The sequence below is a fragment of the Phalacrocorax aristotelis genome, chromosome 9 (genome assembly GCF_949628215.1).
Source record: "Phalacrocorax aristotelis chromosome 9, bGulAri2.1, whole genome shotgun sequence".
NCBI classification, from domain to species: domain Eukaryota; kingdom Metazoa; phylum Chordata; class Aves; order Suliformes; family Phalacrocoracidae; genus Phalacrocorax; species Phalacrocorax aristotelis.
The window spans coordinates 35923988-35936934 of record NC_134284.1 but is presented as its reverse complement, the minus strand read 5'-3'; the positions used below and the strand labels follow the sequence as shown (position 1 = coordinate 35936934).

Here is a 12947-nt window from a genome sequence, read left to right as displayed (position 1 = left end):
ATGTCAGCAAGAGCAGAGTTTACCAGCACCTAACCCAAGCAAGCCCGGCACTACCAGCAGCTGCGCTCCTCAGCCAGCCGCGGACCATTCCACCGCTCGTGGGATGGCACTGAGCCTTCGGGCTTGCAGGCAGAGCATCGGCACGCTTGAGGCCACCCGGATTTGTGCGGGAAAGCCGATGACACCAGGGTAGGCTCGGGTCAGGCCTGTCCCCAGCACAGCACCCACCCCCCCGAGAGAGCCATTGCGAGGGAGCCCCGCGGCCGCGAGAACCTTTACAAAAGGCAAATGCACACACGTCAGTCGGACAAGGCGAATATTTATTAAGTAAGGCTGGGCCGAGATGCTGTAGGTGTGTCGGGGAGGCGCAGGGAAGCCCCGGGATCTTCTGGCGACAGCCTCATCCTCCCGGCGCTCAGTCCAGCTGCAAGAGAGGGAGAAAGGCGAGAGCGTCAGCGGGAACGGGCACGGCCGCCCCCCGCGCCCGGGCCCGCCGCCGGCGCTCACCTTGATGAAGCCGATGTCCTTGGCGTACTGGCGGAAGCACTGCCGGCACATGTTCAGGCCGTACTTGCGGATGAGGCCGTGGCGGTTGGAGCAGACGCGGCTGTGAGGGGAGAACAGAGCGAGGAGGGTCAGGGCGGGTAATGGCGGCGCGGAGCAGGGAAGGGGGGGGAGAGGAGAGACGGGGCCAGGCGGCTGCCGCAGCCCGGGGAGCCCCGCGGCGGGCACTGACCAGGAGCGGGAGCCCTGGCCGAACTTCCTGGGGTGGCTCCAGTAGAGCTGCTGGTGGCCCATGCTGCCCGCTGCGCGCCCGGCTGCTAGAGAAAGATGGCGGCCGGCGCATGCGGTAATCAACCCTGCCCCGCATCCCGCCCTGCACCGCGGCGCGCCCCCGCTCCGCTCCCCCGCCCCTCCGCGGCGTGACGTCAGCGCCGTGAGGGCCGTAGAGGCGGCAGCGCGCTGCTAGCAGCGCCGGGCGCGGTGGCGCGTGCCTGTAGTCCCAGCTACTCGGGAGGCTGAGCCCGCCGGATCGCTTGAGCCCAGGAGTTCTGGGCTGCAGTGCGCTATGCCGAGCGGGCGTCCGCGCTAAGGCCGGCATCAATATGGTGAGCCTCGGGGAGCCGGGGGACACCAGGTTGACTAAGGAGGGGTGAACCGGCCCAGGTCGGAGACGGAGCAGGTCAAAGCTCCCGTGCCGGTCAGTAGCGGGATCGCGCCTGTGAATAGCCACTGCAGCGTAGCCTGGGCAACACAGAGAGACGCGGGCTCCTTTTGCGCCGACGTTTTGCAACCCCCGGTACTCCCGCACCGCATTTTGCCCCCCGCGCCGACCCGCACGGACCCCGCGCGCTACCGCCTCCTGCTGGGCGGTGGCGGCGCCGCGGGCCCTGCGCGCACCGCCCCCTGCTGGCGGCCGCCGGCACCCGTGCTGTCTGCGCATGCTCCGACTCCAGGAAAAAAAAAAACCACGGCTTTAAAAGTTGTTACAGAGAAAATATAAAGCCTGCGTCCTGCTCTTAAAATATAAATATAGAAAACCAACGCTGGAAGGATTCGCTGATTTATTTTTTTTCTCCAAATCCTGGTTAATGTGGTGAGAACCGGCTCTGCGGGCAGGGATCCAGCGAGCCGTGTCTTCTCCCGCCGCACCCCCCCTCAGTGAACGGCCCCGGTCTGTGCGTACACGGGGGCTGGTTCCACCCTGCGTGCACCTTCCAGCAATCTGTTCAATTGCTGGAAGGTTAAACTGTTAAAAAGCAACAGGTAGATCTGTTAAATGCAATGGTTTTATCCCAATTTCTACTGCACCCAAGCTTAAAGCAGCTCATCCCAGATGCTGAAATTTCACTATTGGGGATTCCCAACCTGCCCTGTCTCCACCAATCCTTTTCTACATCGTGAGTTCTTTCATTATTCAAATTTTAAGCTTTATTGAATTTCTTCATTATCCTTGTAATGAGTTTTTTCCCAAGGCCCCACATTGGTAATGAGTTTTTTCCCAAGGCCCCACATTCTGTTGTTTAGAAAGCCTGGGCTACTGTTATCAGAGAGGGTGGAGGATGAAGGGCGGCACTGGCGTCTACACCAACCAAGCGGCAAGCGCACGTCACAGCGGGTAAACATGGCGTTTCACCCAAGCTTGGTTTCTGAACGCCCACGGCTCTGGTTTCTGGTGGAGTTACCCCAGCCTCCTCAGGCAGCAGAGCCACCCTTCAGCTGACCCAGCCCCACCACGCTGGGGACAGGAGGCCATCACTGAGGTGGTGCTCTGTCACTGGCTTCGGAGGGAGCGCTGGTACCTTTGACAATGAACACACATTGTAAAACTTGTATTCCTCTGTTACACACAATTGTAGAAGTTGCCCAAAAGATTTGCCTGCCTGCCCCGGTGAGGAGCCATGCCCTGCCACAGAGGCCAGGCAAGCCGCCTGCCCCATTCCGTGTCCCGCACACCCTGGCCTGGGCTCCTCGCTGCCACCAGCACGGGCGGTGTGCCACACCTGGCGCCAACCCCACTCACTGAGCCCACGGGCCATCGCAGGGACCAGCGTGCCCACAGGGCTGCTCCTCGGTGACTCCTCAGCTCCCCTGTGTCCTCTCAGTTCCCTCCATGTCCCCTCACACCTGCCGTCCTCTCAGCTCCCGCATGTCCCCTCAGCTCCTCCACGTCCCCCCACACCTGCTGTCCCCTCACACCAGCCGTCCCTCCCCGCTCCTTCCTGTCCCCTCCAGCCGAGCCGAGCGCCTCCTGCCGGCGGAGCCTGCGCACAGCCCCGCGCTGAGGACCCCTCGCCGGGGCTGCCCTCACGGCTGCCGGTGCTGCCGCCTCTCCCGCCTCCCTCCCTTCCAGCCCTATGCGCCCTTCCGCCGGGCGGCTCCGCACACCCCTGGCCGGTGGCGGCGGTCGGTCGGCGGGAGTCCCGGTGAGCCAGGCATCGCGGCGGGCGCCTGTGCGCGGAGAGCGCGGGAGGTCCCCGGGCGCTGCGGAGCCGCGCCGCGCCGCCCTCCCGCCTTCTCGCCCCGGTGCCGACTAACGTCGCGCTGAGGGGCGGGCGGCGATGCGGCTGCAGTGCGAGGTGGAGGTGGTCAGCCGGCTCCTGCCCACCTGCGGGCTGCGGGGCCGCGGCCGAGGCACCAGAGCGCTCCTCTCGCTCGGCCGCCCGCCCGGACGGGCGCGGGGCGGCGGCGTTTACCTCATGGTGTGCACGGCGCGGGACCGGGTCGGCGCTCGCTACAAGGTGGGGACGGCGGCGCCCCGGGGCGGGTGTGTGGGGCGGGGGGGAGCCGGGACCGGGGCGGGTCCCCTCGTCCCGCCCCGGCCGCTGAGCGTCCGCTGTGTCTCCTAGGTGCAGGAGAACATCGAGCGGTTCTTCACCCGGTTCGTGGAGGAGGGTAAGGCCACCGTGCGCCTGCGGGAGCCCGCCGTGGACGTCTGCCTCAGCAAGGTGGGTGCGGGGACCGCGGCCGGCGGTCCGGGGACACCGAGGAGGGGGGGTGCCCAGGCTGGCTGCGTGGGGTCCGTCCGACAAACGCCACACGGACACTACGCCTTAAGAGTCGTCTTTGACCCACCGCTACTTTGGCGTGGGAGAAGGAAGCGAGGCAGCGTGAAGGAGCTTGGCTTTCTGTGTCCTCAACAGGCTACAGCAGAAAGGGAAATTTTGTGCCAGGAAGGCTGAGCCCAGCTTCTTTGCTGGGCTGTGTCCTGATTCTGCTGCCTTCTGCTCCCTCTGGAGAAGCAGCAGGAGCGGGAAAGTCTGTTTTTCATGTCATTCTTTGTCGCTTGTGTAGAGAGAAACAACTTTGTGATCTCTCTGACACAATATCTTGCTCTTGGGCTGTAAATTCTATGAAACAGTTGGTGCTTACAACCTTTCTAATGAAAAGAAAAAAAAGAATACTCTTGTCTTAGTGGACAAGCAGCGTGCCCGCTGTGGTTTTCAAAGCTGGAGACACATGGTATGGGTCAGTAGTACAGGCACCATCTCACCTTAATGCTTGACTGATAGTAGGACTTACCAACACGTCTATTTACAGTTCATAGGGTATTTGGAAGCTGTAAAGTGTTTTTAATAATGCTAAACTCACCCAAAAAAAGAGGCTTATTACAGTTCAGCTTTTATGTTGGGTTTTTTTTCTGTGCTTGTTCCAGTAATCTTTTGTAGCTTGTAGAAGAGGAAAGCAGGACAGCTTTTCTAAAACCTTAGAGTTAGAATGTGTAAAAAAAAAAAAAAAAGCAAACAATACTGATGTTTTTGTTTGGAAAAATCACTTTGACTTTCTGTTGCAACTCTGACTTTTTGGCCCAAAGGAGATCCTTTAATGCCTTTGGTGATGTCAGACTGAGCAGCTGTTACCATGAGTGGTGAACTTACTGTTTCACAAAGCAGAATGTTTTCTCAAAGGGCCTGTCTAAGGAGAAATGCCCAGGGCATGTTTAAACTGCAGCTGCAACAGGCGCTGACAACAGTCTTGCCAGAGAGGAGTGGAGCTCAGGGCAGGCTGCAAGGTATGCTTGAGAAACAAGGTGAATGAATCTGTACTCGGATGGTGACTTACTGAAAAGAAAACAAATATGACCCAGCAAGAAAGAAAAAGCACTTAACTGTGTTGGGAATAAGACCGATAATTAAATATAAGCCCGAATGTAGCTGTGGTAGCCCAAGACTTTGCAGACCGTGGCACAGTGCTATGGTGATCTGGAAATACCTTGTCTCCACAAGAGTGAAGGCTGCGGTGGTGAGGAAAGCAGCCTTAATGTGATGAAGAGAGCAGTTTGCATTATGGGGTTAAATATAAAAGAAGTGGTGTGTGTCCAAACCCAATTAATTTTTTTCTTGCCAGAAGCAAATGTGCTCTATATCTTACAAATATGAGAACTCGTGCGTGTTGCGTTAGATCCAAACATCTACATCTCTTACTCCGAGCATTTCTGCGGAAGCGTGAGACATCAAAAAGTTTGTCTCAGAACAAAGGTAGAAAAGCAGGCCTGTTGTAAGCGGATCTACTGGTATAAAATTAGAAAGGTCTGTGTCTTAGTGCTACAGGATCTTATTTAGACTCATATAGGGCCTGTAAGGAAACAGTGTGACAGACATTCTTTCATTGTGGGTAGTAATTTAATGAAGAACTATATGATAAGATAGTCCATGATGTTGTTAGACTGAAGAGAAAGTCTCAACCAAACATAATGAAACAGGAGTTAGAATAATGACCAGAGTTGCTCCCAGGAGTCTAGATCCTTGCTCCCCATTTTTAACATAAGGCTCACCCTCATACTGTCAAGCTTCAGGAACAAATCCACTAAATTCTCCCACAGCCAATGATAATATATATTCCTCTTAAATGTTCCAAATCCAGAAACCCAGTTTAAGATCACTGATAATTTTTCTGTAGTGTTTCTGCTGGTCTTTTATAATTTCATTACATAAAGGCTTCTTAACTCTCAAAGATGGACAAAAACTTTTTAGAAAGGAGATTTCCAGGTATGACTGTACCGATTGCGTGCAACTACCGTGCAAATCTCCACTCTTTGTGCTCTGCCAGGTGGTGCAATTTGCTGCATTCAGCCACATCAGAAATTAAGTTGAGAAACATCGGTCTGGAGCATAAATAATAAAGTCACTGTGGGTTTGGTTTTATTCCTTCAGCAAGCCTGTGCCTGCTGCATTGCACACAAGGTCTGAAATCCATGTAATCTTTGATTGCCTTGTCATCATTCATTTAGCTCTGAAACAAGGGACTTGTAAGGTGTCAACACAGATTAACCTCTTTTCCCGCCATCTTTTTCTGTGGTTGACTTCAGATGCGGAGCAGAAAATTGTCTCCCAAGCTCTCCCAGCTAATTCTTTGCTTTTTTTCTTAGATGTGTCTTAGTATTTTTCTCAACATACTCAAGGTTTCTCAGCAACAAGGTTTAGAGAGTACTACATTGCCTTTACAAAGGTATTGTGGAGGAACACGAAGTACTGGTATTGTGAAGTCAAGTGAACAGCCCAGAACCTCATTCTTAACAACCTAGTGCTTCTGGCTATGAGAAACGGGTATCTGTTGCATCTCATGCTTTGAGATCAAAGAAATATTCCCTGTAACTCAAATCTGATGTATAGTTATGTATTTTACTTGGTCTTTAGAGATCTGGAGGACTTTTTCTCTTTACTTCCAAAATTAGTTAGCTATTTATTACCCTCAGAAACATGACAAATCTGCCTGTAGTCATGCGGAGTCCCAGAGCTAAATATTTTAGTTAGATTGGCTGAGATAATGAATGTTGGTGGTCTTGGATACAAAGGTGTTTGGCAGGCAACCCCCCTGTGTCTGGAGGGTATCACACACGGAGCTGAAACAATAGGTGTGCATGGGACGCTTAAGGAGAACAATCATTTTAGGTTCCTGATGCAGTTAAATATGTTTGACCTTTATTGTCTCTCTTTCTATCACATTAGCATCCAGAAGTCTCCGAGATCATTGCTCTGTTGTGCTAGATGCTTATAGCGTATTAGGTAAGCTAGTTCTGGGTGCTCTAGAATTTGGTATAAACAAATACATTTAGAAGGAAAATTGTCTTTCAGGTGCAGAAATGGGTGTCACTAGGCTTGGGCAAGTTACAGCTGGGAACAGAGTGCAAACCTCTCGACTCTCAGAGCCACACCAAAACCCCGTTTCTTTTTTCCTGCAGTGAGAGATTACTTTTACTTGTATGGATGCATCATGCTTTTTATTTTATAACTCATTTTATAGCTTAGTGTCTGTCAGCTGCACATCAGCTTGAGTAGAGGCTTGCTGGGAAAGTTAGAAGAGAAACATTTGGTCACCCTGTTATTCATAAAACTTAATTATGTCAGTACAACAAATGTATCACAGCTTTCTTGACCTTTATTTAAAATACAGGTCATCTGATACTCCATTAATTTGGCTCTCTGTCCTTACGGCCATTATATTATATCCCACCTAAAGCAAAGTTAAGTCATTTGTTTGCAGGAGGACTGCAAATAATTACCCCCTTGTTTGACGCTGGCACAACCAGACAGAGCTGTGTGTGACCAGAAGCATTTACTTAACCAGCCCTGAAGCTTTCCACCTTCCTTTATGTTAAATTTAACCTCAGCTTCCATCCTTTTCCTTCCTCGCAACTTTCAGAAATTATTGCCTTGAGTTTTAGATCTCTGATTTCCCCATGTGTGTTTTTATAAACTGTCCCTTTATCATGTTGCAGGTTAGGAAGATCACAGTGCATCAGGCTTTTTTTCTGTACCTTATTTTCAGCTGTGAATTCAGAGCTTTGTTCTTTTTCTGAGAAATGAAACGGCAGTTTGTTTGATCTAGATTATTCAGAGACGTCGTAGCTTCTCATTCAAATTGCATGCCATTTGTTCTTAAATACTGTAAACAGCACGTCAGCCTAATAAGCCCGAGCTGTTTACCTTTCCCATTTCATTACCCTGCTGAGTTAGGATCTCCTGATACACGTACCAAATAGTTCAGAAAGTGTTAGTACAAATGAGCACAAGAATAATACACTTTTAATTCCACATTTGTGTTTTCCTGTAGGCAAATGCCAGCAATTTAAAGAATTTCCTTTCAGCTGTGAGACTGGCTCACCAAGGGACCGACATAGGAGCTCTCCCGCTCTCAGCTTTGGTACCAGCGAAGACCTCAGAAGTTGAAAAACCTAAGACAAAAATGATCATAACTTCAAGAAGGGACTATCCTCTCACCAAAAACTTTCCTTACTCCCTCGAACATCTCCAGACCTCATACTGCAAACTTGCTCGGATCGACACACGTGTGCTTTGTTTGAAGAAACTCCGAAAACTAGACTTAAGTCATAATCATATTAAGCAGTTGCCGGCTACTATTGGTGACCTGATCTGTCTTCAGGAGCTCAATCTGCACGACAATCACCTGGAGTCCTTCAGTGGGGCTCTGTGCAACTCCACCCTTCAGAAATCTCTTCAATTCTTGGACCTCAGCCAAAACAAAATTAAAGCACTTCCAATTCAGTTTTGCCAGCTGCGAGAACTTGTTAATTTAAAGCTCGATGACAATGAGTTGATTAGGTTGCCATTCAAGATTGGCCAGTTAGATCATCTACGCTTTCTGTCAGCAGCTCGAAACAAACTTCCTTTCTTGCCCAGTGATTTTAGGAAACTCTGTCTTGAGAACTTGGATCTCTTTGGAAATCCTTTTGAACAGCCTAATCCGCTTGTTCCCAACATACAACTGAAAATACCATTGACCTTATTAGAGTGTGCTGCAAGAGCAACGATAAATTACAGGTAAGAGCAGCCTGATGGGCACACATCGCACCTACTGTTTCAAACCTGTTGAGTCTAAACTTTCCTGACTTTTTTTTTCCCTGTCTCTTCACCTGTTAAATATCATAAGGTTAAAGTTGTTTTGAATTCCACTTGTAAAATCATCCCTTTGCTATACACGATAATGCAGTAAATTGGTGACTTGGAAGCATTTAGAGAAAGCTGTAGGTTGGAGTGGTTTTATCCACAAAATGGGGGCACCATCACAGAATGTTCTTGCCCAACCATTGGAAAGGTCAATCAGTTCTACAACCCTGAACCACTTCTGGCATTTTGTACCAAGAAGCTTAGATTACAGAGGATTTTGTGGCACCAATCATCTTTCATATTGGGCTTTAGCTTGGAAATTGCCTTCCAGCATGGTTGCCCTTCATCTTGTCCTCACATCAAAGTACAATATAACTGTCTGTAATACCCACTAGCCTGTCGCTGTCCCTTCCTGCGTGAGAATAGTGTGTTGGCAAAAGGTTACCTTCCACCGTACAGCTCCTAGTTACAGGCGTGGATCAGCCTGCCTCTGCTTGAGATGGGGGACCTTACGCGTGCCAAGTAGGGCTACAAAGGTACCACGAGGTGGGTTCTCCAAGGGCAAGTGTCACACTGGAGTTGGCATTACCTACTGCAGGCTTCTCCCTGCCTTAGGTTTTCCTTGAGCTGTTTGCTTCCTTTGCTGTTGGAGGGAGGGTATTCTGTCTTTCGTGGTGAAACCTAGTTCTGAGGTAATTTTAAAGTTATTATTCCACCACGTAAACACCATCCTTGCCAGGCTGCTGTTTGTTATCGGTTTTCTCCCCTTCCCCCACACGGCGTACATAGCTCTGCCTGCCGCGCCTGTGATCTTCCCGGTACCAGCTGCTGCTGCTCCCTCCCTGTTCTGGGTGGAAAAGGGAGCAAGAAGATGGAAGAGTCACGGGTACAGAAAGGGGGTGAGAGACAGACTCAAAGTGTTCCTAATCAACGCTCTGTGCCCATTCCTGCCTTGGGGGTGAGGAGCGCCTCATAAACCTGGGTTAATTGCTCAGAAGTCTGTGCTAAAGGTGTCCACAGGCATGCAGGGCACACCCTGGAAATAAGCAATGGAAACAGTCCCCTTGCCCACAGGTCTGTGGTTATTAGGAGACAGCATCGGTCAGAGTGGTCCCGATTATCTTACACGGAAAAGTTTAACAAGTGGGCAACAGACGTTCTGTCTGACATTCACCGGCGGTGAGAATTGACAAAGAACAAGAAACGGGAGTGATGATGGACTGTAAAAACCTCCAGAAATGAAGAAAACAGAAGGAGGGAAGACCCAAAAGCAAATGTTCGGAAATCAGTCTTCATAGTGGCGTGCTGGGCAAGTACCAGAGCTGTGATTATGCTTGTCCTGACTGGAAAAAAGGATGTCCCGAAATCGAGGTGGTGAAAAAAACCACACAGGAGTCTTAGCTATGTGAATGATGGTATGTAGAAAGAATTGGGAATATGTAGGTGTATACGGGATGAGTCAGTGAGGCCAATTCTGTGAGTCTCGAGTGACAGCTGGGCACTGATGATACCCACACTTTGAAGTTAACTTGAGAAAGTACTTCAGGGAAATTATTTGTACCCCAAACACTATGCCACTCTGCTGCGAATTTCAGAAGAAGCAATTCTTGTTCCTGCCATTCAGTGTCATTATTGATGTGACGGACGAAAAAAGCGGTCTATCAAGAGAACCATAATTTATTGTCTGCAATGTAATAGTACTACTGTAAAAGGTTCATTTTGTCCCCCGTTCCCTCTGGATACGGTGTTTTTATGCTACTACCACTTCTTCATGTTAGAGAGTGAGGAGTAAATTGTGGGTGCCTTATCAGGCCAGGAGGAAATACAGTGATCTTGCTGGCTAATGTGAGGAAAGAACAGATCTGTGCCTCGATGACTCATTATTCTTAATCTTCTTCCTAGTTCTCTAATTGTCTATTGCTATGATACAGGCTGTTACGATTTTTGTGAACTCCCTAATTCTCACATCCTTTTAAGTTCAGGCCCTTCGTACTCAGGGGTCAGTAACATGGTTGCATGTTTTTAGTGACTATCCTGAAAAGTGGTGTTTAATTCCTAACCAGTCCAATACTGCAAGCGGCAAAACCTCAGATTTGCCTTGCCTGTGATCTCAGAAACGCATTTCTTACAGCTGGTGCATATGGCGTGTCACTGCGCTTGAGTGACACTGGTTCATTTTGTGGTGAATTCACGCTTACTCCTCTTGTTCAACAGAATCCCTTATGGTTGTCATCTCCTTCCTTCTCACCTTTGTGAAGATCTGGAAGTGGCTAAAACATGCCAGTGCGGAAGTGCCTGTCTGAGCAGCTTCATTCAGATCACGGTGACCATGAATCTCCATCACGTAGCTCACACTGTGGTCCTTGTGGATAACATGGGAGGTACAGAAGCACCCATCATCTGCTATTTCTGTTCTCTAGACTGCTATTCCCAGTTCCTGGATAGGTACCTGCAGAGTAATGGGTGACTGTTAACAGGTGCAAAAGCTTTGCCTGAAGTTCTAGTCCAGTGACGGAGGAGCCTGAAATTGTTTTCTGCTTGTTACCCACATGTGCTGTCATAGGGCATCTGCCGCCGATAGCAAACGTCAGCCTTGCAGTGAGGGGGCACTGTCGGCCTGGTCTGGTGGCCTGACTGTTCCTCCACCCCTAGAATCTCTCTTTGGTTGGAATAAAAAGCGATGCTTAGCTTGAATGAATCTTCCTTAGAATGTATTCTGCTTTCTTTTTCCTACTGCTGTGATTTTTGTTTGGAGTACTATGACAGTTTTCTTTGTTCTGTGGTATAAGTGGTTTCTCCTTGCTAGGAGAAGCAAGGTGAGCGTGTATCAGACTGCTTTGCTTGCTTACATTTGAGGCTCTGAACTCTGCCTACAGAAGAGGACTGCGTTGACTTTATCACTGGACTGGACTCTTCCTGACTTGTTTACCACACACCAACTTAGTAGGCTGCTATGAGAAGAAATTACAGTGTGAGCAGTTTAAAACTGGTCATGTAATTCCAGGTGCTTCTTTTTAAAAAGTTCTGTTACAGCATTCTCACTTCAGGCGGGGACCAGCATTGCTGGTTTTTTTTATCAGAGCAAATGTTTTTTGTTTTATCTCTTTGTTATACAAGAAATGTCTTTTTTTTTTTTTCTAAATATGTGACCTAAACTTTGTTTCTTAATTCTCACATTTTAAAGATTCTTTAATTGTTCACTACTGTGTCAATTTAATTAAATTTTTAAACCCTTCTATGTACATGTGAATTGTGTTTTCTCTAATGAGGTTTTTTTTCATCCAGTGTATTCTAGGGATTAGTTCCCGGCCTTTTTCCTGGTGAAGATACTGAAATACTTCAGTGTACCCACACCCTTATTTCATGTCTTGTCAGCTGGTCCCTGGCTGGGGTATTGAAACAGGATGGAGCAAAAGTCCCTTGAGAAGTCTTTAGGCATCCCATGCCCTGGAACATGTGATGGCTTGGAGAGAGCATGTTAGGCTGTCATTTTTGAAGTAGTATTGACTGCCCAGGAGTGAGTTACACATTTTGCACCTCTTCAGGTCATAGGAAAACACACCACGCTGGCAATTACGTGTAGTTTCAGTGGGGGAACAAGACATCTGTAATTACCGAGTGCAGAGCTGACCTAGGCTGGGCTTCAAGTGACAGCTAGATGTGATGTATGGCATGAGGAGCAGCATGAAAGGCGGCAGCAGGCTTTGGAAGAAGGTACTGGCTTGTGGGTATCACTTAATGTCTCTTATGTGAGCACAACCTTCATCCGCGTTTTAAAACTGATCGGTTTCAAACTCTGCTAATCTGAGACACTGTCAGCAGAAATAAATATTGAAGCACTCCTACTGAAGGGCTTTGCTCTGACAAGGCTGAGGCGGGTTTTCCTGAGGAAGAGGAACCTTTATTCTAGAAATACCGAGTGTCTTTATTCTGACATTAGAGAAAGTTTTAACTTGACTGTGCTCTCTCCATGCAGTATTTGTAAAGCAGTAACTTGTAAGGAACTATGGGAAGGCTTGGGTGAATCATTTCTACGTTGCTCTTCAACTACAGAGAACTTGGGAAGGAGAAAGCCAAGTGTGCCTGTTAACCTCAACACCGATCTTCAGAAAGCACTGCAGAGCTAACCCTGCGAAGTTTTAAATAGTCATATGTTAATGCTGTTGTAAAGGGAGAGAGACCTCATCCTGATTGCAGCAGCCTGAAGATTACTCATCTGGAAAAAAACCCCTTTTAGGTGGAGTGCATGATTAAGGGAAGTGGAGTAGACACAGAAATCTGGCCTCCTGTGGGACTCATCAAGAATTTTAGATGAAGATGCAGATGTGTGGGTGTCTGTGCAGTGGCTGAGAGCCTTCCCAGGGAGCGAGCTGTGGTGGGTGGAGGAGGAAACCACACCTCTGTGGCCCAGCACGCGAGCAGCCTATTAGCGAGGGGTATAGGCTGTGAAATCCTGTCCGAGCCCTGCTGTGCTGGGAGAAGAGATTGGCTGGGGGGTTAACGGCCAACGTGAAGAGGAGCACATCCTTTCTTGGCATGAAAGGGAGGCTGCGAACTGTGGGAAAGGGCTTTTTGTATGGGAATACTTTGTTACCAGCT

At 49.2% G+C, this 12947-nt stretch overlaps 2 protein-coding genes and 1 long non-coding RNA gene across 3 annotated transcripts; 1 reads left to right on the top strand and 2 right to left on the bottom strand.

Annotated features, from left to right (window-relative positions):
- Positions 1 to 302: 302 nt before the first annotated feature.
- On the bottom strand, positions 303 to 885 carry RPS29 (ribosomal protein S29). Its single transcript, XM_075104399.1, has 3 exons — positions 737 to 885; positions 508 to 607; positions 303 to 424 (listed from the first exon to the last, which is right to left on the bottom strand). The coding sequence occupies exons 1-3, from the start codon at positions 796 to 798 to the stop codon at positions 416 to 418; spliced, it is 171 nt and encodes a 56-aa protein (XP_074960500.1). The 5' UTR covers positions 799 to 885; the 3' UTR covers positions 303 to 415.
- A 1328-nt stretch (positions 886 to 2213) lies between these two features.
- LOC142062233 (uncharacterized) lies at positions 2214 to 2756 on the bottom strand. Its single transcript, XR_012662403.1, has 3 exons — positions 2699 to 2756; positions 2629 to 2643; positions 2214 to 2303 (listed from the first exon to the last, which is right to left on the bottom strand). It is a non-coding gene; the product is annotated as an uncharacterized LOC142062233 (long non-coding RNA).
- Positions 2757 to 2950: 194 nt separating this feature from the next.
- LRR1 (leucine rich repeat protein 1) lies at positions 2951 to 11586 on the top strand. The gene is made up of 4 exons (XM_075104392.1): positions 2951 to 3242; positions 3351 to 3449; positions 7555 to 8282; positions 10563 to 11586. Exons 1-4 carry the CDS (start codon positions 3063 to 3065, stop codon positions 10813 to 10815), a joined length of 1260 nt encoding a protein of 419 aa, XP_074960493.1. The 5' UTR covers positions 2951 to 3062; the 3' UTR covers positions 10816 to 11586.
- The last annotated feature ends 1361 nt before the right edge of the window (positions 11587 to 12947 follow it).